The 27,883-nt window shown below is 36.2% G+C and overlaps 1 protein-coding gene across 11 annotated transcripts in view; it reads right to left on the reverse strand.

Moving 5' to 3' along the window:
* Window positions 1-417: 417 nt before the first annotated feature.
* Window positions 418-27,883, reverse strand: part of OXR1 (oxidation resistance 1) — a 240,229-nt gene continuing 212,763 nt past the window's right edge. For 5 of the 11 annotated variants that reach the window (XM_042836422.1, XM_042836412.1, XM_042836438.1 and 2 more), the window contains 6 exons: window positions 11,511-11,591; window positions 8,210-8,335; window positions 7,334-7,486; window positions 3,815-3,910; window positions 3,143-3,216; window positions 418-2,446 (listed from right to left, as the gene is read on the reverse strand). In XM_042836422.1, coding sequence (XP_042692356.1) covers window positions 2,311-2,446; window positions 3,143-3,216; window positions 3,815-3,910; window positions 7,334-7,486; window positions 8,210-8,335; window positions 11,511-11,591 — 666 coding nt within the window. In that variant the 3' untranslated portion in view covers window positions 418-2,310. Of the gene's footprint in view, window positions 2,447-3,142; window positions 3,217-3,814; window positions 3,911-7,333; window positions 7,487-8,209; window positions 8,336-9,473; window positions 10,883-11,046; window positions 11,195-11,510; window positions 11,592-22,934; window positions 25,037-27,883 lie in introns of those variants that run through there. The other 6 variants (XM_042836430.1, XM_042836480.1, XR_006171679.1 and 3 more) reach the window with 5 other exon arrangements.

Below are 27,883 nucleotides of genomic sequence, written 5' to 3' on the forward strand. Positions count from 1 at the left end.
TGAATCAATATTGCCTCCCAGGGCATTACAGAAATGTAGACTGAAACTGTTGACAATATTATTTAGCTGAGTTCATTGCAAAGTTAAGAACTCCAGGGGCCCCTTCTAACTCACACAATTCTATCTGATACTTCTAGTAGCCATTTATCTTTTGATATTACTAGAAAGAAAGAGGACACTAACAAAGGCACAGATTCTTGAGAAAACAAAACCAGCTGCACTTATATTTTTGCTCCCACTCTTGCAGATTTTGGCCAGACATTTTCTAAATACTTATTGCACATCAAAAGAGTAAGAAATGATCGTTAGTGCTTAAGGGTGAGCAACTGAATTCTATAAAGTTATGAAATTAACAATAACAACCTGCATTTGTGCTCCTAAGCGAGCTCCAACTTCTAAATAAACCCCAACTCAAGATTATTTTTACATAGATTTAGATTTATTTGCTATACATCACTGTGACCTTAGAGTATTTAAAATCCATTACAGGATTCTCTTTTTGCAATAATCAGTCTTAACTCCACAAAGACAATAATACTGCTGTGGAAGACCAAAGGGAGAAAAGCCATTTTAGTTTATTTACACTTTCTTATTTTGTAAACATTTAGTCTACACATTGTACTAAGTTCTAATAAGGATAAAGAGCTATACACAGAGACAGGAAACAAAGCCCTGTATTTCTATTCATATAGAGCATTAGCATATTATAAGATGAACCATCTGCCCTTTCTCATTACCATAGCAGTAAACTGTCTTCAAATAAATTTTTAAAACTTTCCAATATCTAAATATTTTGAAATATACAACTACATCTACTTAAGCCAATTCATTTGGCCTTTATTCCATTTCTAGAATAATTTAAAGTGCTATAAGCAACCCGTCGATCAACACTTTTCTATAATAACAAAACTACTTTAAACATTAATTTACAAGATAATATACAATGTTTATCTGAAATAGCTGAAATTTCAGCACAAAGTCAGTCACTGTCACACTTAACAGCAATTTTTTTCTTTTTTTTCTTTTTTGCAGAACATAGATTAAAAGCTTTGAAACAAACAATTTTGTTGAGCTGTTATTGCCACAATGGCTTATCAACTTTCCTACAAAAGTGGACAAGAGCTACTGGAACTGTGTACTAGTCTGTCATTTTTTGAGGTCACATGACAGTAAGTTTGCATATTCCACAAGTCTACTGAATTACAATATTGTCTACCTATAGTACATTGTCTCATTTTAATCAGAGCTGGTGCTAACTGTAAATTTACAACATAGACCCACTCAAAAAAACATCACAATTATTTTTTCTTTGGACAGGAATAAGCTATATTCTTGGAGTTGATGTGCTACACAGCTACAAGAGTATAACAGTATATATCTGACACTATGTTGAAAGATGCATTTGTTTCATAGTCTTTGTACTTTTAATGCCCTACTATAGCTACAAATTGTCTTGAGTTTCACTTGCCTTAGCCTTTTAGTTTCCTGGAACTATTACATTCTTACATTCCCTTATTATTATTGTTATTATTATTATTATTATTTTAAGTCTTTGCCATGTAGCTCAATATTGTCAGTTATTGTCCCAAACCTGCAGATCATTAACACCATGTGCAGAACACTAATACAGCCATCATGCAAGCTAGAACACATTGTTTAACTCACTTTCGTAACGTGAAGAAAAAAAATTGAGACAAATGGCACTGCTGACTTTGGATGTCTTTTAACTCAACCAGAAGTGTACCAGTATGTGTCAAAGAAGGAATGCAAGGCTTCTCCTCTGTGGCACCGTAACAGTATTATCCATTGTTGGTCCAGACCAATCACTGCAGTACTGCTTCCAAGTACCTACACGCAGCTTTCTACTTACATACATCATAGAGGGCAACTTCATTCTCAGATAAAATTTAAATACAAAAATAATAACCTATATTCAATGAAGCAGCCCCCAGTAGGATTTACAGAAAGATGTGTGTGGGAAACCTGGGAGGCAAATGTAAAAAGACGATGAAGTTTTATAGACTGCAAGGATCAAAGTAACTGATGTTCTTTTTTTCAGTCCACAGTCTGCATTTGTTTTTTTTTTTTTTTTTTTTTGCTTGTTTCTACAGCTTAGAAAAAGTCAGTATATTGCAGACAAAGAAGCATGAAAAAAGTCCACTATTGCAAAATAACTAAATGGCCACGCTGAAAACTACAAAAAAAAAAAAAAGTAAACTGGTGCATTATATTGCTCATGGGGATTTCAAGATGCATTGATTAATTTCAGGTTTGGGACAATACCCTGTAGAAACAGTTCTCATTTACAACTCATTCAAAAGCCCAAATTTCTATGTCTTGAATAATGAAGTCTTCTCTCTTAGAAAGCGTGTGATTCCCAAATGTTTTGCATGAATGACTTCTTCCATGGTAGAGATCCCCATCGAGCCAAAGAGCAAATTCCCCACTGCAAGACATACAACATATTAAAGCAAAAGATTGAGAGAGTTAACAAACTTTTAAATGCATTTTTTTCATTCATAATTTAGAAACAAAAAAAAAAATCATAGAATAGAAATCAACACAGGTACTTCCTAGCTGTTAATAAACTTAAAGCTGCAAAGATTTTTCTTCCTTATTTTAAGAATACTTTTTTTCTGAATATACAGAATAAAAAGTTAACCAGAATAATGCAGCTTTCATCCCCTTCATTTTGTATTAAGAAACTGGCATAATAGCAGTGAGAAGAATGCTGCAAAAAGGGATGAGACATCAATTTCTGAAGATGCTGACATGTCTTGGGATAGTAAAATTTAAATTCAAGCCCCTTCTTCTGTATGTTGTAGATATTTCTCACATTCACATGCATCAGAAACTTAAGTAACTTGTGTCCATCTGGAATACACCAGGACACATGCATTTAGAGCACTTAAGGTATGATAGCCTTGTGTGGCTGAAACTTGATGTCAACTACACTGATGACAGAAGTCCTTCCTAAGTCTACTAAACATTAGAAGTTAAGCATAAGACATACTGGATCATTCTCAAATGGTAACTTCTGAGCAATGAGATACCAAACTGAAATAAATTCTGAATTCTTTTTAAAGGTGCAAAGATGCACACAAACAGTTGAGATTCTTCCTAATGACAAATGATAACCCACCCTCCTCCACCAAAAGCAAGGGAATCCATGTCGCCTTTAATGAAGAACATGTTGTCTCCTGTCCATTTGAAAACCTAATGAAAAAAAACAAACAAAAAAATGCAATATTGTAATATTAAAATATGTAAACTTGTCGTTTAGGCATAAAGACAACCAAACACCAATAAAGATGTTAACTGGTAATTTAATTACCAGTTATAGTTATAAAATGCATGCAGAGAAGTTCTGTATAGAAACAGGTATACGCACACATAGAAGTAGCACTACATTTTCCCTACGTCTTATACTATTTAAAATGACTTGAAAATTACTTGAAGTAACTCTTCCTGGAACACTAATTCTTCTGCATAGTGAAAAATTAAAAAAAAAAAAAAATACACTGAAGATAAAACCTTTAAAATGAAGTCCTTTTCAACTTATCAGACAGAGATCTGGCATAATTTTAAATGCTATAAAAATATCCAGAATAACCAAGTCAGTTTCACTAGGCACACACTACATTTACTGAACACTGATTCTGTGAAAAAGCTCATATGATGGTATTTCCTATGCCAACTCCTAGAATTTTTCTGATTACTTGCTCAAACTTATTCAGATAGTACTTTAAGAGATAATGTATATCAGATGTTGGGAAGGAGAAAGGTCAATGCATAGCAAGTTGTAGCTTCTTACCTCAAAATCTGGAGAAAAAGTGAACAGAAAGGTCTCCCCAGTGCCATAAAATCCATCACTCACTTTAAATGGTTCAGATGCTAGTGCACCAAAAATCTGTACAAAAACATAAAAGAACTTAAAGACTACAGAGCATCTGAGAATCTGTAACGATTGATAGTAACAGATAAACAGATCAGTCAGAATGTAAATGTTACCAGATCTTTAATTTAATACAGGAATATAAACCTTATGTGTTATCATGCTTCTGAGTGCATTGTGTATCACATTGTGATACATAGCAGCACAAATGGAAGCTAAGAGGACTTCCACTCACTAAGAAATGAACATAAAAATCAGATAAAAACTGAATTTGGAAATTCTAAGAAAGAATGTACATATTTTAAAACTCAATGTTCTATTACTTCTTATGTACTTCACTCTTTCACTTCAGCTATGATACTTTCAGCAACTTCATAGCTGTAACTGACTTGTTGTTCTTTGTGTAACTTACTCCTTCTAAACCAAATAAGAAATAAGCAACAGTTACCCTGTCTTACAGCGTTAACTGACTTAAACTAAAGCCCTTTCAGATAGTAAAAAAAAAAAAAAAAAAGATAATATTTAGCAATAAGAACATTCCAACAGTAGTCAAAAGAATGTCTGAGGACTGACTACTGGATTTTAAAATTTAAATGCTATTGATTTCTCAGGAATGAGAATATTTGCAAAAGCATCTGACATAATTAGGTAAAAATCAAGTGCACTTCACAAAGCACCAAATTAGTATTTCCGTTGCTAGCAGGAAACTTGTTTCAACATCTATAAGAGCAAATAGAAGTGCACACCAATGCAGTCCAATAGCACTCATTTGTTTATTTTTTCATTTCCTGCTACATAAAGTTTGTGCTTTTTATTCACATTACATAGTGAGCCTTAGAGAAGCAAAGCACTGATAAGAGTGAGAGACTGAGGCACTGAAGCTCATGTCCTGAACATATATCTTACGTTCAGGGTGTAGAACAAATTGTTTTCTTCTGCCCATCCTAGGAAGCTGCACAGTCACAGACAGGTTTTCCAAGCATTCCATTCCATACTGAGCTCTATAGCAGTCATTAACAGATATGAAACAATATGAGCAGGAACTCAAGGCTTACATATGGCTAACAAGCATCTAATTAAGACTGCGTCCAAGTTGGCTTGATTTTATATTATCAGGTCAGAACAACTGCTGTTACAAACTTCATTTATTTCTCAGCAATTTTACATTGTCCAGAAAAATTCTGTTCAGAACCTTTGTAATTCCAGTTGAAATAAATAGAAAGCCTAAAGCAATAATTGTGTTCATTAAGAAACAAAACATCCTCCTCCACTCAGTACAGTCTTCTATGAGACAATATTTCCTATTCTTTAGAAGACTATCAGAGATTCACTGATAGTTTTCTTTGAAAGGTCCTGCTAATGCACATCAGACTGTGCCTTAAGTCTGACTGAGAGCAACCATGACATTTCTGAATCCTTTTTGTTGAATTCATCCACTAATCTCCTGCAATCAATATAGACATCCCACTATTATGGAGCAGAAGAGAGAATATTTACATATTGAACTTCCTTAATGCAATAGAATCTAAAGAAGCCTTCTTATTATTTTTGATTTTCAAGAATGTTGCTACCTTTAATAGATTCCTTACCTTGGAGAATACTTGCAAACAGTACTTACATGCTAAAAATAAGATTCTTTGTAGGAATATGCAAACAATTTTAAACTTAGTTGACAAGCAGATGAAATAAAGTATTAGCCAGCTAAGTGTACTCACTTTTCAAAGGCATATATCAGTTTCAAATGCATTGTTAAACTCAGCCAGAAACCCTGAAGTTCCATAGAAAGAAGTACAAATTTCTGTATCACTGAAGTGTTTTTTTTTGTTTGTTTGTTTGGTTTTTTTTGTTGTTGTTTTGTTTTTTTTTTTTTTCAGGGCAAGAACATGGAAGATGTTTCAATGCAAACTCATAGAAGGATTAGCTCGGTATTTCTTTGATACAGATATATATTTCACTGTTATCAAGCGCATGGAATGGTAGATTGGAGCTTCAAAAAATCTGAGCGTAATTTCTCTGTCAAAGATTTTGTGACCTCAGGTTGTATTTACTGCACGCAGGTAATTAAACTCAATATATCTTTTGCAGTAAAGATCCATACTCAATTTGAATGAAGAAAGGCAGATTCATGAAGAGAACAAAAATTGGTTACTGAAACAAAGGCAAGTCCATATGTGAATAACTGGTACATGAAAATTTTTCCAGCAGCTCTGCAGTAACGGGAAGAGATTGAACCATGCCAGTTATTTCATATTTTATATGCAGCTTCAAACTATCACAGTCTCTGCATCTTAACATCTTCAACGTCAAGTACAGATATTCATATATGGAAGGTCATCTGAATAGTTTCAATAATAGGGGCAATACATTCTGGTGATATGGCATTTATCAGGAAAAGGACACTTTCTGGGCCAAATAAATGAGTACTTGGAATTAGATAGCTTGCAGAATTCACAAATTAATCTTGAGAAGCTATCAAGGGAACAAGAAGAGAAGTAATCAAAAAAGAAGTGCTTACAAGTCTGTTGAGATACTTAAGACTTCTACTGAACAGTCTTTTACCTTCAATATTAAAAGTAGTAAGAAATTCCCTTTTAAAGAACTTGAGCTGAAAAAAATTTGACATTAGCAGAGATTTAGAATTTTAAGTTTTCTTTTATTTTTGTAAAGTATGGGATCCCTGAAGCAGGAAATGGATGGGGAAAAAAAAAAAAAGTGAGTTGGGACTCAGATTAGAAAACATATCCTTTATTTACAGTTTTCAGCCCCCCTGAATGATATGAGGTGATATGAGCCCATGCTTCCTGAAAATAAAAACAGTGGTTACCAAAGCAGGACAGATAAGTAAAGGAAATGTTAGATTTTAGAGTGGTTCTGTCACTTCCATAAGAGAGCAGCAGACATTCAGAGAGAGAGTCAAAGTCTCATTCAGTCTGCCTATAATGTTCATATTTTCATAGAATGTCTGCTACTCAAACAGTGAGATATAATCCACTTTCTCAAATTTACACCACAGCCAGAGAATCAAGGAATATAACATTATGCAGCAAAGATCCTGCAGCCCTTATAAAGGAGAGAGATTGTGCAGACACAGAATGTACCAGGCAGTACTAGCAGTAGCTGGCAAAGACCTTCCTACTCAACTTCTGGCATCAGAAGTTTTTGGAGACTATTTCTAATGCTTTAAGTATGTTAAAAAAAAATTTCGAGAGTAAAGTCAGTAACACTGTAAGACTCATACAGTTTGATAGTGAACTAGTAGTGTTAAAGTTTCTTCCTATAAAATAAGTATGTCAAAAAACTTGTTTCTTAGCAAGTCATTTTAAAAAGCCTCATATTAACTACTAGGAAGGAAGCCATCTTGCACACATTTCTCCTCCTTTCCTTTACACTCCCCAGTTTTCTGCACAGGTCCCAGCTTCCATGCAAACATTTTCCTACCTGTCCATCACTGTCCTTGATAACCAACAACACAGGTGTATCTAATCCCAGCATAGTTCGATACAGAGTCTTCAAACTCATGCCATGCTTTGCAGTACTGTAGGCAAGAGTCCATGGATATCCAATGGTCCGTGGTGGAAGAGACTTTGTGAGCTGTTAACAAGATATTGACAATCCTTTTACTCATTTTTACCATTTTTAAGAACATGCAATACGTAAATGAACGCTGATTATATTTTTCTGAGCTACTGCAAGCAGCCTTTACAGTTAGTTTAAAACGTCAGATAAACCCTAAAATTTCACATGTGCATTTTCTACCTCTAGTCTCAAGCAGGCTTCTTTCTCTACCTGCACCAGTGATCCACAAGTGAAGAATGATTAACCAAACAAAGAACATGCTTGGTAAGGTCTCAAAGTTATCTAAAGACAGTAAAGAACTGTTCTTGCATAATAATACACATTAGCACTGAGCTATTAGATCACTGAAGTCAACAGGTAGCAGATGCAGAATAGAGGATGCTTGCTCTCCTTTTCTCATACCTTTGAACACAGTAAGCCCTAATCTAAACATTCAATAAATATATCCAACAGGATGATCTTGAACTGGATATTGAGAATTGCAGTTATCACGAAGCTGGTGTCAAGGCACAATGAAATGAAAGGAAAGATGCAGACTAGTGCTGGCATGATGTTGGCAAAGGTTTATCCATGAACTGCGTTGTGCGTAGTCATTTGTATCACAAATCCCTAAATGACTTTGTCTGTTTCACACTGCGTCATAGCATTTCTGATAGTATATACAATACTTAAAACAAAAACAAAAACAAGCTAAAAAACCCCAAGCCTACATATATATCTACGTATCTAAGTAAATACCTTTTCTATTTGCTCAGGTTGAAGTAATTCACTGGGATCACTAAGATTTGGCCGGAATGCCTCAGGCTCCAGGTCTGTTTTAATGTTTGTTGCCTGTTTTGAGTTGATATCTTCTCTTGTTGTTATCTAAAAAAAACCAAAACAAACAAACAAAACACAGGAAAGTAAGTATTTGCAATTCCACTAGAGGGAGGATACACCCAGCAGGTTTAAAATCATGCAGCTACCAATTCACAGCCATGTAAATCCTTTGGAAGTTATGAAATCCATTACTTTGGCCTGATCAAGACTTTTGCTGCTTTCAGTAGCAAGTCAGCATTCAATATATTAACATTAAATTACAGACACTAAGATGAAAGCCGTGGTTTCATGCTAAAAAAAAAAAAAAAACCAAACTCAGACAATCCAAGGAGTTCAGATGCCTTTCTAAAGACATACATGCTTGCATTTTAATTTCATCATATCATCCACTTCAAGTATAATATAAAATACTCAGACAGAAAAGGAACTGAAACTTCAATCTAATTTCTCATTAGGTTCTGCATCAATACTTCCAGCATACCTGTGAAAGTTTCCACATTTTTACCACATATCTAAAAGACTGCTGTTGGTTAACTTGAGTAAAACATCTGAATAGCGTCCTATGAAGATTGCTGCTATATGAGGTGATCTGCTGGAGTACTTATGGGAAAGAGAAGAAAAACTCAGTAGAGAGGAGCAATGAGAAGAAAGTAGCAGGAATACTTATGCTGCATAATGATCTTCAGAGATCTGGCACAGACATTACTGAATGTTCCTGCAGCAGTTTAAAATAGCTGTCCTGTATATCTACCCTTTTCATCTGTTGATTACCATTGACTGGAAGTGGCAGAAGGCCACAAAACTCACCAGATCACTGCAGCTTCTTACCTCAGCTCTCATTCATTAACACTCTGAAGCTAAAATGTCATGCATCAATAGACCAACTAAGAATCAAAGTTTTCCTTTTATAAGTGTTGCTACAGAGATGGTTAAAACTTATTGTGGAGACAGTCTGACAAGAGGATAGGGCAGGAAGGTAAGGAAGATAGCAACTTAAGTCACTGCAGCAAGACTTACTGATAAGTCTCTCCAAGCCACAAAAAAAAAAAAAAAAAAAAAAGCCTTAACAAGAATTATAATGTATGAACCAAGTTTCACTGAAGGCCAGACTAAATTATTTGAAGCCTGAATTTCAAGGAAATACTTGCAACTTCCAAAACAATAACCAGTGGTGGCCATATACCTGATATAAGAAACATACAGGACAGCAACGTTATTTCACATATTCGTGGTTTTGCATTTTTTGGTATTCCACATCATAACATCATGTAGTGCACTGGGAGTTAAAGTGTTAATGCTCCAATTCCAGGTACCTGCCCCTGTACATCGTGGGAGTCAGACACATGCAGAAGAGGGTGAAAAATCACAGAAAAAAAAGTCCAACCAAAATCACCTTTTTTCTTTCCCTCAAGCACCACAAAAAAGTTCCTACTACACTCCTGTTACTTAAAAATACGTATGTACAAAGTATATCCATACAACAACTTGGTTACAGTATTATTCTTAAGTCAAGAAATGGTGCACTTAAAGCAAGAATCAATCAAGCTAAAAATTCAAAACATTCCAACTTTCCACAGGAAGTTGAGTATTTCTAGGTAAACTATCCACACTAATTTCTGTCTCATCAGAAAAAGCATCTGCATTTACACACATTACATATTAAATACAAAGAGATAATCTAGATACAGCTTTGGAGTGTTACCTACAGAACACATTATTTGGAAGCCCAATTATTTTCTACCTTACATGCCACTCATACGCCACTGCTTCAACTCTAAATCTCAACACTGTTCAGGAATACAGGAGAAAGCTTACTCCCAGTGTTACTCCTTAATACTGATGAAGGTACACCAAGCATAACATGTGCACAGAAGTGCACACAGAACTGTATCTGTTGGAAAGGACCTGTGACAAAAGAAAGTGCAGCTCTGAAACGTGTGGAGCTTATTTTTCCTCCTCAACTTCCACTACGCAGACTGAGCTACAATGCCATTCCAGAAGCAGCTGTGGTTACTAACTGTCAGGCAGCCTATACCACATAAAGACTCAAACAGCTTCAGAGCAGATTGCATGAAGCATGCATAGCTCGCTGAAGGCCACTGCCTCAGATTCTGTGTCAGTTTACATCTTGAGTTGGAGACCCCCAGGTAAAAGTTATTCGGAAAGAACTGTTGGATTGCCCACCAACATTCGCCAGAAACAACCGTTCCCCCCAGCCACCCACAGTGGGAATTAAACATTTTCTGCAGAATTTTTATTTTCCTTTAGAAACACAACTTCTGGAACTGTGCTAACTATCAATTTATAGAACACTGCAGCTTATAAATAAATGACTTAACTAATTACTAACTGCAATTAAACAAAAGGGCTAAGATTTTCTTACATATAATTACATAGCGGGTGGAAAAAAAAAAAAAAAAAAAAAAAAAGACAAAAAGAAGCAGGAAACTTTCTATACTTTGAGCAGCCAATTATTACAAACCAAAATATTTCATACTTCTAAGGAGCTGTAAGTTACGTTTCCCATCAGTAAGTTACATGTGATGTACAAATCAATTCGGAATTGTTACTATCAAAGAAATAAAGGATCACCTAAAGAGAATGCAAAAATCAGTTAAAGTCCATTCCAGTAAGCCTCCAAAAGTATGAACTAAGACACTGTTACTGAAAGTTCTGTTGCAAGCACCATTTGTACAGCCTTTGATACTTTGAGCAGCTTTCAGTTACCTCTTGTATAATGGAAAAAAAATACTTACCTATTCCAGAGAAGTTGTGAAGCTTCGTACTTGTCAAGCACTGTGAGATTCTTGATGAATAATTGCTATATTAAATTAAACACCCACGCAACCAGGTAATACACTTTTGGATTCTTCACCTGTTTTGCATTCTTTTTAGGAAAACTATCTAACACAACACACCAGTACAAAGTGGAAGTTAGAAGACATCATCACACCAAGTCAAGTAGTACTAAGAGCAAGTTTTTTGAATTCTGACAGAAAATTCCTGTTTGAGAGAGTCAAAAGTAATAATTTCACTGTAAAATCACTGCATTCCATCATATCATTACACAGTTAAATACATCCAAAACAGAGGAATTTTCTGCTGGATCCTTGTAGTGTTGTTTGTAGACAAGACAAACCCACCTTAGAGTGGGACTTGCCCTGATCAAAGACACTACAAAATTATCTGGAGATGGGTTTTAAACTACTGAAGAGGGCACCTGGAGACGTCTGCAGAGTGTGCGCAGTTCTTCACTATTTAGAGCATCGATCCTGCGGTGATACTCAGCCACTGATACTACCTAAATATGGAGACAGGAAGACAATAATTCCACTGACAGTTGAAGAAAAGTAAAAAAACGTAAGAAAAAAATGGAGAAAAGTAATGAAGGAAAAGTGAGCTTTGATAAAAACAGACAAGAAGTGCTAAAAGATGTTTGTTTCTGCAAGGACAGTGGACATGGAAATGATTTTAGACTTGTGAGAAGACACAGCAAAGTAACAAACACTGATGGTACCAGCAGTCTGATGATCTCACTGCTTTATTATGAATGTATAGCTGATAAAATAGCACATGAAGTTTCTAGTATCAGGATGCTAAACTACGTAGGTTGCTTCAAAAGTAATGCCTCACATTTACTTCTATAGAAAGTACAGAAGAAACAAAGAACACAATAACAGTATTTGATAGAGAAAATTCTCAACTGCAAAACATTATTTTTCAACGTAGTCACCATCAACACCATTAGGTGCGCATTTCTGTCAGCCACGAACAAAAGCCTGCTTGCCATGCTTGTAAAAAAAAAATAAATAGATGATCTACTAACACCAGTGCCAAAATGCACCACCTATCACCTCACTGTGCTCACATTCACTGTTTGATCTCCATAAACATTCAGCAACCACCAACGAATGTCAATGAGTGTCATTTTTTTCCATATGGAGACATTCAATGACTAACCCTTGTTTCATACATACTTCCATATCAGAAACCATGTCAGACTGTCCTCTGTTACCATTTGTCACATAACAATAACATGTAATAGGATGCTGGTGGGAAGGTTCAACCTCTACTACCATACCATTAACATCTACCTCTGATGTTGTGGGTTGGCATCACAAAATAGCAGGCATCTCTTTTGGAGTAGCCCTCATATAAGTCAGAGTTGCATGCCTTAACCCAAACTCTTCATCCCAACACCCTCTCAAACCTTCTTTACACACAGATTTAATGAATCCTTTGAATCCAGTTCACTCTCAGAAGAATAAGCAGAAGCAAAACTCAGGCTTGTTAGTACATTCTGACTCCTCTAACAGTTCAGATAGCAGGACTAAAGTTTATTAGCTCCTCAATACCATCTCCACAGTATCACTGCCACATACATTCCATTCACCTCCAAGCCTTCACGAGCTGCTCATCCTTCAATACATTCACTCCAAACACCGCCTGTTTTGGCAGGATGCATACAGCCGGGAAGCCTTTAGTCAGAAAGCTCTACAATATGTTGCTTTGAGTGCAAAAAGCTGGCTAAAGGATTACAACAGTCATTTTTATGCAACTGCAGGAGACTGTGATTTTGAGAAAGACTCAAAATCATCATTTGTATGAAAGCATCTTAAAACAGGTGATTAACAGATTAAATGGATGCCCCATGTAGTCAGTTTACTAAAAGCTTCCAGAGATCATATTATGGTGCAAAGGAAGATAAGTCCAGCAGCTCTCCATCTGCCTGCCCCTACTACAAGGAGTTCCACCAGATATTCGCCACTGTCCTGAGAACAGAGTCCAGTCACACATGACTGGCTCTTGAGCACTGATGGTTCACTCTACCCTTGCAACTGCAAGGCAAGGCAAAAGGAGTGTATGTGACATCCAGACTTATTACTAAACCTAAACTACTAGCACTCATTTTAGTTCAATCATTTTCTGTTAAGAAAAAAACATACTGTAAATTGTATTGGTTTGTGCATTTTCAGAATCAAATAGTCAAATGTAAAGCTTTAATAACATTCCTGTCTAGCATACAAGTGATAGCATAGTTTGATCACTTATTTTCCACTGCACTTCATTTTATATACACGCCATTCCTCCCATCAACTTGTGAACTCCTTGCTTTTCAGAATGACAGTAACAGCCCGTTAAGACTTACTGCTTCTGTCGCATAAGTGGTGTAACTTAAAATGGGTCATAGGTACTTGATGACTTCAGCAGACTCTTCCCCTCCACCCCTCCTTCCAAAAAAACCAAACCAAAACAAACAAAAAAAAACAACCACAATTCCTACACCATTGTATAGTTGCTGTTCCAAATACTTGAATGTTGGCAATTTTACAGGCAACGTTGTCTTGCCTGTAGCCTGCCAAATGCATGCTCTATCACCAAACTGCACCTGTAAACTTCTCAGATCACTAAGAAACAGAACCAGTACGCCTGGCATGTCACATGACATGGGAACGTTTGGGCTTTCAAAACAATGTGAACAAGTTGTGCTCAAAAAATTCTGATCTGGGAGAAACAAGGATACTTATTCAAGTATCCTGTAATATTGCTATGACATCCTGAACCTGCTTCACACAGTCACATTTACTAGAACTTCCCACATCTGTCCTGTGGAAAAATCCAGCATGCCAACAGTATACAACTACACAACTACAAGCATCACAAAAGCATGCCATAGAACGTCAAGCTACATAGAGGAAAATTAAAGACTGAGAATAAAACAATCCATCCTCTCAAATCTAGTATATATTTTAAATATAGAACCCATGCTAGCATTCTGAGTAAACCATGTAAGAGTAAACCAGAAGACAAAATAGTTTGAAGGTTATGTACTCATAAATACATCTTTTCATAGAAAGAAATCCTTGAATATGCATCAAGGTAGTTCACAGTTCAACAGCAGGGAATAGTGCGTGGCCTCTTACAAAACAATTAGAGTTCAGGTCAGCACTACTCATTTCTGCTTTACATTGAACAAAATTACTACTTCATTCAAACCAGTCAAGCTATATCTTGAAAACAGCTACCATTTTGTCCCTACAAGGTTTGAGATGGCTATTTGAAATGGTATTAACTTCATTAACTAGAAGGTCCCTCTGCTTCTACGAAATGGTTTTATTCATATTCAGCTTATATCTTATTCCATTAAGGTTCCTTCTTTGTAACCAAATTAACCCTCCATTCTACTTTACAAAGTTCAATAAATCTGTCATTTTCTTCTGTTCTCTACACTGTCTATTATCCTGATCAATTCCAGAAGATGCTTTTGGTAGCATTCCATTTTGAGCTTACATTCTTCTTCACCATACTTCATTAGTATTTCATATGCTATTTATTATAAATATGCCAAAAGGTCTTTCATATATGAAACTGCACGTTCATAGCCATCATACCAGATGGATTTCTGAAATAAACCTGTAGTAGGTTTTGAGTCAAATCAGTTATGAGTTTAATATGCGGAGAACAAGGCTGAAAAACTGCCTGGACTACTGGGTTCAAAGGGTTGATGATACTGATTCAAGTTTAACCAGGGATAATCCCCAGGAGTCACTATTAGATTCTGTACTGCTTAATCTACTAATTAGTACCCTGAATGGTGACACAGAATACACCATCAGCAAGCCTAGTGAAGGGACCAAAACCTAGAGAAAGCAGTCCATACACTGAAGGCCGAAGGCTGCTAATCAATGACACATCAAGAAGCTGGAGAGATGAAATAACAGATCCAAGTGGGATGGAGCAGTCCCACGTGGCAGCGTAGGCTGAGGTTTAGTTGGCTAGAGAGCAGCTTTGCAGAAAAGGACTAAGGGTCAGAAAGAGGCTGGATCTAGTGTCCTGACAGACATGTTTAACAGAGTCTACTGTGACAAAGAAGGTTAATCGCATTCCAGGTGACAGATGAAGGAGCAATGCTAAATAGCAAAGGAAAAATCATATTCCTTTATCAGGAGAAGTTGACAAGCTCTATGTGTAGTGTTGTGTCCACTTTTGTCAGCTTCAGAACAAGAGAGGCTTCAGAATCTCTGTTCTTGGCAAACACCAAGCAGGATCCACCGACAAGTTGGACAAATTCTCCTGTATTCAAGTCCTTATGGTACAAGATACGGTCATCAAAATTCCAATGCAGACCATATCCCTACACAGAAGTTTCTGGAATACTTGAACAGCAGTGATCTAGGTATTCTGCCCAGGATTAAAATAGGCATACCTACGTTAGTTTGCAGTACGCTTTATTTACTGCACTGTATCACTGGATACTGAAAGTAACTACTTTGTGTAGTGAGAAAGCATTCTTGAAGAACTCTCTACTGTCCCTTTAGTTAAATCCTGGTTCAAGAAGAATACAGCTGGAGACAAAAATAACTAAAGCCCTTACAGTTAAACTGGGCACTGGCTGGTAGAGACCAAAGCAAAGAATATGCAGTGCCATATGCAGAGATTAGCATTTCAGCACAAAAATGATTCTGCTTAGGGACTTGAAATAGTCTACCAGACTAAAATTCCAACAGCTAGTCAAGTTTGAAATACCATGGGATAAGAGATATAGTACTATTCTAAACCAATACAGCTGAGAAAATATTCAGTAAGTCGCATGACTGTGTGAATACTTTTCAGCTTGATTTTGCACCAGTTATATTTGACTATTTAGAACGTAAGACTTTTAATTTTTAATGCAATTAAGTCAAACAGGATTTACATATTAATTGTTTAACTTAAGATTCTCCTTTTACAGAAAACTTTCTGTATTTTTTTCTGCAAACAGGTTAAAAGCCCTCCTCCTCTTGCAAGATATGTTAGCATACCCAATAAACAATAACACAAATCAGTTATATATGGAACTCGTCCATTAACAATACACATGAAAATGCACTTACAGTTGTTTGAATATCCACAAAAGAGAGTTTGCCACACACAGAACTTCAACCCTTTCAACCACTGGTTATATCACTCTGCTATACACTGCTGTAAACTCTGCTCACGTCAGTAAGGAATACCTCTGCCAGTTTAATTAAGTAAAAAAATAATCAACATGTGTACCTAATACACAGTTGCATGAGTAAACATGCTGTACTTAGTTTGAAGGCAGCAGTTGCTATATTTTCAGAGTTAAACTGCTGAATAAGTCCCTTGAGAGAGGAGTATCTTATCAGAACTGAACAGTGCTTCTGAAAGATAAGAATGGAGAATGAGCAACAGTTCTCTTCAGCATCAGTTATCTACACTCTCATGCTTAGCTGACTACGAAACAGAAGAAATATAAAATGAGGAAAACGTCAAACCGTTCTGTTCACTCTTAATACACCTGTGCAAAACCAGGTGAACTGAAAGCTCCTTTGTGAGCACTATTTCTGAACTCCCAAGTTCTACATCTTGTTCTATGTTATTTCATTTAAAAAAAAAAAAAAACAATCAGCTGGGTAATTTTATTAGGTCATTTACAAGTTACTTTAAGCCATCAATCTATTGCTATATTATCAGTAACTGAGAAAGGGCAAGTATAAAAACTTCTCTAAGGGCTGTAAATAGATTCCAGTGAACACTCATGAACTGAATATGGTTATGAAATGCTTTGAAATTGCTTTTTATTTATTTACTTAAAGGCAAATGTAGCATCTCAAAATTTAGACTCAACAACCTCAAGAAACAAATCCCAACCAAACCCAGAGAGGAAGACTCTTAATGTTTTACAGTCAAAGAAATGAGCAAAATACAAATGGATGAATGAGCAACCAGGCAGCACGTCAAGCAAGCCAAAATACTAACTGAAAGGGTAGGATTACAATGCAGCTTAGCAGGACCATGGTCCTTCTTTAGTTCTGGACCCCACCTGTGGCCAGGAATGGAGTTTATGCAAGTCAGCTCAGACAGCAGTGTGGCAGTAGAGCTAAGCAATTTAGTTCTGCGTAGCACTCAGCCAAAGTAGCTTCCTGTCATGCTACTGGTGACTAGGAAGGGAAGGTACAAGAGTTAGCCATTATAGGTAAAGGAGAGGGACCTGAGCCCACCAAGCTGGCAGGCATTACTGTTCTTTTTTAAAACTGGTAGTCTCAGAACTGCTCTGCACACCAAGATACTTTTCAGAGTGGTGACAGAAGTGCTCAGTATGTCACAAGACAACAGTGTTCTCCCTGTGATCAGGGGTCTCCACAGCACTGCAGAACAACTGTTAATTACCCACCTTGAAACGCTGAGTCTACAACAACCATAAAATTGAGAAAGTCATAATTAATATGTGTTGAGGAAAAATTAAAAATTCTGCAATAACCACAATTAATAAATGAACTTTAAAAGAGCAGTCAAAGTCTTAAGCATACAAAACATTTACACGAAGTCTGGAATCCTTTATAACAAACTATTTTTTCAAGGTATTAGAAATCATTAATATGAGAGAATGCCAACAAGTTTATTTAACAGAAACAAATATTAAGCAAAGCTTATGATGCCTGTGCAAAGAGCTAGCAATCAGAATTACGAAAATCCCTTTCTTAAAGAGATGTCAATTTGGTTCCTTTGTCAATGAACTTATCTTATGGAATAATGTAAGGCAGTTTCAGCACTAGCAGATAAACTACAAGTCGAATTGCCTCAATCAAAGCACTCAGTGCCTGACCTCAAGCTGCCACTTGAAGACAGATTGATCAAAGTAAAATACCAAACCTGATCATGCCTGCAAATATCCCCTCAGGTGTGACAAAGTGCTGTGCCATACAGACGCCACATATGCTTACAAGCAGGCAATTGAATCCCATGTCAGTTGCAGACAATCTGATTGCACAAACCACTAAAAACGCACTGAAAATGAGCCTCTGCTACTTGCTTGTTTTCTTTCAGCTTATAACTAATTTTTTCAAATATTAATCTACTACTGCATAGTATTTCTTGTGAGGCCTAAGATTTCATAATTAATAATACAGTATTTAATAACCTGGATATGGCAAACATCTGTCATTAGTACAAGGTTGTAGACTTAATAATCACTACAGAAAGCACTCTGCTACGCCCTGCATCATTACTGTTGTTTTTGTTTGTTTGGTTGTGGTGGTGGTGTTGTTTTACTCAAAAAAAATACTCAGATCAGTTCACTACTGCAACTCTAACAAAACTCAGGATGGAAAAACTGACTTCTGAAAGTTTTTGCTAGCAGCCTTACACTTCTAGCATCCACAGCTAGTGAAGCATTACATTTTCATCTTTCACAAGGAAAATTCTATTTCAAGAATCTCCAAGTTTATGTAAGCCTCAAGAAATGGATACCATTAAAACCAACACCATTTTAATGCTGTTTACATAGTATCTTCAGAATATAAAAGCCTAAGATAAGGTTTTACTGGCTTTTTCCCCTCTGGCTAACAACCCCTATAGAAGCTATGCGAAGCATTCCAGTCACAACAAGCACTTGGAAAGGCAGCATTCCACCTTTTGTTCTCAATTAGCCTTTCCTCTGAAAGTGCTTTGATAGAAAGAACAATTACCAGCATTTTGGACATTCTAGAAACTTACTGGCATCCCTTCTTTTACAAAACAAAGAGACTCAATATGAAATAAGTTCACGAAGAAAACCAGACAAGCTAGGAAGCAAACTTATCACTGGCATTTTGACGCGGGAGCAAAATGCCTTGGATAGCCACTGAGATTTTGATCGCTTTTGGATTTCTATGAGAAAGCATCAAGAAGCATTTACTCTACCACCTATAGCAAAGGTGTCCTGGGTAAACATACCAGAGCGATTTATGCCTAATAAAAGTGTATTTACTTGACGCATGTAATTCCATTTGGTCCAGCAACTACGTTAATTTCATGTCAGCTGAGCTTTCATCTGAGCTTCAAAAGAACACTGATGAAACATTTAGACAAAGCTTCATATTTTTGCCAGTTTAATATGCTTTCCACTGTCTTGCATAACACAAGCAATGGCTGCAACTCTTCTCGCTTTTTTTAAGGTTACACTGACACATTAGCATCATGACCTTTCACCAGAGGAAAATAACAACAAAAATAAAAAAATACAGCATCTCTTGTCAACATAGTAGCATTAGAATATTCTTCCCCCTAGTTATTTCTACATCCTTTTTTTCTTACCAACTTTGTTTTATATAAGAGAAAATTGCTCTCTGCAACTCTCCCAGCAGAGAAGATCCTCAAAATTGAGCCTTCCTATAGGTCAGGCTCTCACATTGATCAAACTCTCTGGAGGAGTTGATTATCACTTTTGCATGAATGTGCTATGCTTTCGTTAGCATATGTGACTTTGGCTAACACAAAAGGGAATACTTGCAACGGGGTATACTACTTCTATATTAAAAGAAAAAAAAAGATGTATCTGTTTCTCTATATTTAGAAGATACACACACCAGAAATGTGCATCTCCAACTCTTACGAAGATAGCAAAAAAATCTCTCAGTCTGAATTAAAAATAATTAGAAAAATAATATTCTTCCAGGTCTGCCAGCTCATAAAGCACAAGTAAATTATCAAGATTGCTTCCTCCCTTTCCCCAAGACATTACTGTTCTGCAAGTCTGACAATTATTATTATTATTTTTTAAGTTCTACTGCAAATTTAAGCCTTCCTGGACAAAACAATACAGAAAAATATATGGTTACTATCATAAATCTAATGAAGTATCAGAGCAGTGTTCTGCCTTTCCCCCCTCCCTTTGTTACAGATGCAAGTAAAGCCAGCACACAATACCATGAAGCCAGAAGCATTAGCAGAAACACAGCTGAATAACTCCTAAGAAACTATACAGCAACAGCAGCTTGGATTTACACTTCTACTCTTAAATGCTAATGCAAATTACAAATAAATGTATTTAACTACAAACCAAGATTTTGTTGATATAGGATGTATTAGTCCAGAAGTGAGGAAAACACCAAAACCTACCAGCATTAAAACTGCTATAGTCCCCTAACTTTCAAAGTAATTGCTCATCTAGTGTCAGTGAAATATCAGCAATTAAACTATACACCTGATAAATTATTCACTGTTTTTGAATGCATATCTGACTTCATATCCTGTTTACACATTCTAAATTTAAACTTTCAGAAACTGTCTATGCACCAGCACAATATGAGAATGAAATAACAAACATACTACACTAAAAATTACCAGACCATATTTATGATTAACTAGCTTATGCTTTCTTCCCTTTTTTACATGCCAGAGACGAGCCATTTCCCTTCTAAAAGGAGACAAAAGAATGATTAGAAGATGTTTGAAAGCATTCTCTCTACCTGCAGTCAGTTCCAGGCACGGACAGAGCCCCACAATGGTGACAGGATAGGCTGCTAGATGCAGGTTTGACTGACATGGCAGGGAACAAATGAGCAAGTGTACAGTAGGGGAGTTGCATCCCAAATGATGACGGTACAGAAAAAGAAAGGTTTCCTGTATTCAAGGGTGGTTGCAGAGAACGAGTTTGTTGAAAGGCTAAAATATTTAAAGATACAGAACTTAGGTTTTTTTGTACACAATACTCAGAAATACTAAATTAGCAGCTGCTTATGAAATTGTGACACTACCACTCATTATTAACAAATTCTACCAGCAACAAGTTCACATTCAGTATTAAAACAAGTTTGTCTTACTATTGTTCACAAGTACATACAAATGGTCAGTTTTCTCTTGGTGTTCCAACACTGGTTAAAGTTTAATAAGTAGTAAATTTCTGAAGGTTTTAAAGTATTCTAGATGCTAAATTCTTATTTTTTCTGGAATTGTGTTTTAATTTATTTTCCTTTCAGGATGTTTAAATAGGTGTGTTCAGCTGTAATACTTAAAGCATTCCTTTGAGAGTTTCCTTGCAGGAGCATTTGCAGGCTTTATTCCCCCTTCTCTACCTCAGCTCTCCTAGTCCTAGGAAAAAATAGTGAACAAGCAAAGGCAGCAGCAGACAGCAGCACAGCATTAACACATCGATCACTTGTGCAGCTGCTCTGATCTAAAAGCCAAGAACGCTAAGCTGAGGAAAACAATAGCAGAACTCACACTTAACTATACAGCAAAGCACACTCTGAAATACCTCATTATATGGGGTTCCCTGTTAATACAATTAAGATGGATGTTTCTCTTTCTCAAAAAAAAAAAAAAAAAAAAAAAAAAAAAAAAGTTTCTTAGGAGCTGGTAACTCTGTAACTCTTTAGAGACTTTGTTCCAACTTACGAAAACTACTAGGAAGAGCGTTATTTTATTATTATTATTTTTTAAATTACTGGCACATTCAAACCTGCCATTGCAGAAGAACTCATACGGTATTTGGGTGTGTAAGATCCAAATAAAACCTCATTTACTGTTTTTTAAATCACTAAGAGAGCTAATGCCTAAGGATAAAGCAACAAACACACTGTACAGATTGAATTAAAATTGTTTCATGTTAAAAAAAACTGCAATACATGTAAGAAAATCTGCAAGAAATAAATCCACTAGGCCAAGCTTAGATTTTCTGCATACTGTTCATTTCTTTCTTTCAAAATGCCTGATGAAATGTATCTGAGGCAAAAGAGAAAGCTAATCACAGAAGTAACTCCCCCTCAGCTTTGTTTCCCTTACAAAAATAACAAATTCCGCCCAAACCCTAGCTAACACATTGCTTCTCCAAAACCAGAGGAAGAGCCTATAAATGCAGGCCATCACATAGTTTTGATTTTAGAACTTTCCTACTTTTCTTTTTCTAAATCTTAAATAATTAAAATAACTTAAATGTTGTATGTTTGAATGTTTCTAGTTCCTCTTGAAATGAGAGCAGCTCCAACCAAGAGCTTCTCGAAAGGATTTTTACATCTTGCTCAAAAGAAAAATAAGAGCAATGAACTTGCTTGGTGAGATCTGAAAGCTTACTTTCTCACCTAAGTAGAATTACAAAGTTTAACAGGAGTAAATGCACCAGAGACTTTTCCAAATCAGTCTGCCTGCTGACCTTGTTTTGATGTTCAGCCTTCCAGCAGCTCTGGCCATCAGCTGGTAGCTGCTCTACAGCTGGGAGTACACTGGAAGGGGAAGGCATGTACAACGCAGGTAACAAGAGTCCGGGGATCACTGTGAAGCAGTGCAGTCACAGAAGTGACAAAATGCTTTGTCTTGTGAATGACCTTCATTCTGCTCCTTCATTTTTTTCCCCCCCTCTACGGCTAGAAGATAAATTTCTATTAGAGGAAAAGAGCTCATCTAAGAATCTCAACCCCAGGAGCATTCTCTAATTAAAGACAAAATAAACTGTTCTTTTATCTTTTGGTGCATTTCTGGGTTTTACTGCTAATCTGTTAAATTGAACCAGAACCTTGCATCTTTTTGCTAGTTGATACATGCCTTGCCAGAGAGATTCATAATTAAAGAGAATCCACAGATAAGGAAAAGCAGCTCAGACCCAATGTATCTGCAGCACACATTTAGGAGCATCAACCTATTTACTACCCAGACAACAGAAAACAACAAAATGCATCTACTTGTATCAAATGATAGACTTGTTAGTGCCATTACTAGTTCGTAGCTAAGCAAAATCTCTACACAATTAACATTCAAGGCAAAAACACACAAGGCCTTTTTAACAACAGGTATACATTATTTTTCTAATAAATTAATCTGTCTTTAAGAGAGAAAGAAAAAGTACAAACCAACACAATTTATGAGATGTTTTATTTTCCCTCAAATGAGTTTATACATTGGCCATGCAACATTCAAAGTTATCAGCTCACAAAACCTCAAGCAAAAAACAGGATGAGCAGCACACTGAGAAAAACAGGATGTAGGGTGTGAAATACCTTTGCAATTTGGTTAGACGGCATTATTCTGTTTCATTTTGTAACTAACAACATCCTGATACCAAAGAGATAGAAATTGAATTCTACAATCCTTATATGTAATATGCATACACTTTTGAATGGTATCACCTTAGTAACTAAGTATTTCTCCTGCTCTTTTCCTCTTACAGGAGGGAAGTCAGTCCAGAGGTGCCCAAATGCGCTTTTGGGAGAAATTACTCTGTTTTAAAACTTCTTGTGTATACAGCTTTGTAGGTACTCAAGTTCTATGACAAAAAGCTACAAATGTCTCTCCTAGGAAAACTGAGGCACTATGCAAAATGAGACTGTTTCTACAATTTAATCCTCTAATTTCAGAAGCAATCCTAAAAGGTGAGGAAAACAAATCACAGGAACCACACTGTATTGCTTAAGTGTCTTCACTGCAATTTACTGGCCATCTGCATTTTTGCCAGATGAGAAGAAAGGTTGTTTTTACACTGCTGTGTTGTCTTTTCTGGGAACAAACATGAATAATAAACACTGACATTGGTTTCATGTTCAGTGATGTATGTACTTATTTGAATGCATTCTTAAAGAGATGAGGTTGCTACTTATTAAATCTAATAGACATGTTTCCCAGACTGTAATAACTTCTATCATGAAAGAGTCCAAAAGAAAAAAGTAAAGACTGAAAGCTCACTCAAGCAGCAGTTAAAATAGCAAAGGTTCCATATGCACTGCTATAATCTAACTGAAAGCAACACTAGAATTATCAATACTGCTGTTTTTTTGTTTTGTTTTTGGCTTAGGAAGACAAATCTGATGAGAGATGTATATCCTGCATATTAAATCCGCAAACACACAAGTTGTCAAGATCTACAAAATTGGGAGCACACTTCTTTCACCTCTCTGCTGCAGAGATTCTGAAAAAGATATCAGACCTCTCAGTAAGAAGTAGACCAACTATTCTGTATGAAAAGCCTTTCGCGTAAATTTGGAAACTGTCAAGTTTAGAAATAATGATGTCTCAGCCTATAAACAACATTTCAGGTATTAGCTCCTAAGCAAAACAACTCTGCCTTCCAGAACATCTGGATGTTTGATCATCTTTGTTGATACAACTTCTGCTGGTACATAGACTAAGAAGCTGAGGACTGAAGTGAGACTGTGATTAACTCCGGTCTGCCTGCAAGAAACACTCAGCAGTACCATAGCCAGCTTCTAGGGTACACTGTACAGCACTGACTGGCACAGCGCCTTGCTGGCTGATAACACTTCCTTAAGAAAGGAAATCTAATTTAAGTTACCCTTTCTTTCAACAGTTTTTAAAAAAAATAAAGGCATTTTCTTATCCACGAAAGTTTCCTCTGCATTTCCAGAGGCACTTTGAAATCCATTAGGAGTCTCTATACTACGATTAAGATTCTTAATCGTATGATTCAGCTTCAATTCCTATCACAAGGACTATCTCAGTTCAAATGCATGAAATAACCATCAGTTACAATTTCACGTTCAGGATTCCAGCTACAGGAGAATAGCTCCATGTATTCAAAATACACACATTCAAAAATAGTTTCAGAGCAGATTACGTAGAGAAAACAACTTGAGCAAAGCAATACCCTAACCACGAAAGTTCAGATTTCTACATTATCTGAGTTAAATACAAAAGAAAGAACAAGTTTCTATGAAAGGCACTGCATTATGTTAACTGCTGCCAGTTTCTCTTCAATCACAGAAATTCATAAGAATTTCACTGCCCAGACCAAGAGCAAAACCCATTAATTGTTACTTAATGATAGAGATCTAATGATTTCAAAATAGCACATAATATAAAAAAGTCAGTATGGCATGTATTTGTTAGTTGATTAAGAGACAACATTTCTAGTATCAACAACTCTACACCTTCCAGACTTCCTGCTTTCTGCTGATCTGCATTATCTCCTCTGACATACATCTTAAAATGTGGTGTGGTCATTGTGCTGTAAGACATGGCAAGCGGGTGCTTTATCTAGAAAATACAGAACAGAGAATGGAAATAAATTCATAAAAAACATACTATTAAGTATAAGTAAGCCCTAAGCTTTTGTAAGGAGAGACAGCAATGTTCACTGATAGGCCCATTTTACTACAGTAGTAGTACTACTTTGTCACAGGCTACCGTCCAGATCAAGTAAAGAACTTCACATCTATATCCAATATCCTAATCCTGAAAATCCTTCTGCTTTTACTTTACTTGGAGACTTTATCCTGTTAGTGACATTCATTTTTCCATAAAAACAAACTGAATTTCTGAAAACTCTTTTGTTAATGATTCAGGAAACTGGGAAAATTGGCTGCAAACATCTATCAGCTTTGCTTCACTTGGGAAGCAGACTTCAAGTCAGCTTCACAACAATCTGGCTTTCTGTGTTACCAAACAACAGATACACTAATGGATACCATTGCAACAGTTCAGCTTAACTACTTTAAGACTAGCTTGCAGGTCCTAAGACAATGAGCTTCCTGTTCTCAGCATTCTTATGGATCATTATTTAAGATTCATGCAGATCTGAAGTATGACTCAATCATGGAAAACTGCAATAAGATTTGATGACAAGGGGAAGTGCAAAGGGAAAGGAGGAATCAGTACTTCATACAATTAACTGTTTCAAGACAGAATAATTCTTCTGTTTGCTTCTATTAAAATACTTAATAAAAAACATATTTCTTTAACTGATGTCATCAAAACTGCTTAGAACCTCTTGGATGTCTCAGAAATTATCTCTGTCTCAGAATTTAGCTCTGTCCATACTGAATAATTCCATTTTTCCTGTCAGCATTCTAATTGATGACCAGATATAGGATTTATGCTGAAAAATCGTATTTCCAACATTGCATGACACTTAGTGTTACCTCACCTAATAAAGGCACTTAATTGTGGTATCTCATCTCAGTAGAGTTTTGATTTATTCTACAATCAAATCTAAAATTCTCTGAAGAGATCAATTAGTACTTCAATAAGACAAACAGGACATACAAAAATTTATATTAAAAAAAACACAGGAAAGCACAAATTACGTCATTTCTCCATTATGCATTCTTACACAGTAATTTTCATTGTCTCCTCTCCAGCACCCTTCCCTTGCTTTAAGTTCTTAGAAGACAGCAACTTCCTCTGAGTACAGATCTAGATACACTACTCAATATTCTTTGCAGTTGACCATTCTCCCCAGATAGGACCCACTGACTCTCAAAAGGTTTGAACAGGGCCCTATTTATGCTCAACTTCTGAAGAAAAATATTCATTAGCAGGTTTTGCAAGATGCATCTTTATGAGTGCACAGGTTCAGTAGAACATAAACAACTCTGTACTACACTCTTAATGTGTTAAAAAAAACCTCTGTGTACACACTTGTTTTCCATTTTTTCCTTTGTCTAGTTAATCTCAAAATACTGCCATTTCATGTAGGAATGTCTTACAACCCCAACCAACTCAGTACAGACTGCAACAAGACTCGCCAGAACAACCAAACATTCTCTTCCCTGATGAATGCTACAAATTCACTTGAATGCAAAAGAAAATGAGGATAATACCCCAAAGAACCAAAGACTTAAGAGCATAGGCTTTTTTTCTGAAATACTTTTAACTTCTCAATATTTCATATTTGATGAAAGTAGTGTTTATCTGATGGCAGGAGTCTTGATCCTCTTGCCAGTACATCAGCAGAAGTTGTACCTGCTAACTTACGCCATGGCAACCAAACCATACAGACCGCAGAAGAAAGCACACATTTCCACATGCTGTTTATGTTAAGGTCTTTGCTTTCCTTTTTCCATTAATTCTTTTTCTACTGAACAAAGAAAAATCACAGTAATTCCTTATAGTCTCTCACTAAAAATGCTGCACCTGGATGTGTCAATACAGGACTATCAGACAATCACAACTCTCTCAAAGCACAGCTGCAAACATCGAGGTTAACCATTAATCCTCTTCACTGTCTCTACTTTTGGAGTACCACATGACAACAGCAGAGATATTACCTTCAGAAAACTACTCCACTAGCTTCCTCTTTCAGAAAAAAGATCAATAGTGCTTTGTCATATATTTGTACATAAAGCTTTTATTTTCCATTTTCTTTCTACTCCAAGCTTTCCTACCACGTATTCTGAAGAAGGCAATTATTCTTCAAGTCAATGTCCATAAAAAAAGAACAACCCAGCTCTACTGAAGTGTCAATGATATTGTTCTCCTGTTACCTTGGATGAAATCAGGATCAAGAGCTGGGAGAAAAAGTTTGGTAGGTTATAGAAAGGAAATGCATTCACTGAAATAAAAATAAAAAAAAAACAAAAACGAAACAGAACAAACCAGTAGTGGAAATAATGGGCATAACAGCAGCCACAATTCTGTCTGCTGACTATTATTCTGTCTGCTGGTACTTTGTAGCACACATTTTAAAAGCACTGCAATTCATTTGTAAATAACAGGTTGAATCACCCGGTAGTGTCAAACATTTCAATATTGTTTTCCCCAATTGTTTCCTGGATTAGATTATGTGAACCACATTTCAGATAATCTCCACACGCCACAAATAGGAATAATAGCATTTTTAAGTACTGTCTACAATTGTTTCCAGAGGAGATCTAAATAAAAGCTGAAGGGACGACTTCATTTTATGGTGACTAACACACTTAAGGAGAAGACTGCCTCTAGCAGCTTCACAGATAAATCCTAACACATTGCAAGCTTAATCCTGAAGAAAAACTTGCCCTACTTTCTCTGGAAATGGTTCTGTACTTCTATTAACATCCTGTTATCAAAAAGCTCACTGAGAGATTGTGCCTTAATAAAATTGGTCAGTTGCCAGTCCAATCC

The sequence above is a fragment of the Centrocercus urophasianus genome, unplaced genomic scaffold, assembly GCF_019232065.1.
Source record: "Centrocercus urophasianus isolate 14NV4802_14NV808 unplaced genomic scaffold, USGS_Curo_1.0 seq_11, whole genome shotgun sequence".
In the NCBI taxonomy this organism is placed as follows: domain Eukaryota; kingdom Metazoa; phylum Chordata; class Aves; order Galliformes; family Phasianidae; genus Centrocercus; species Centrocercus urophasianus.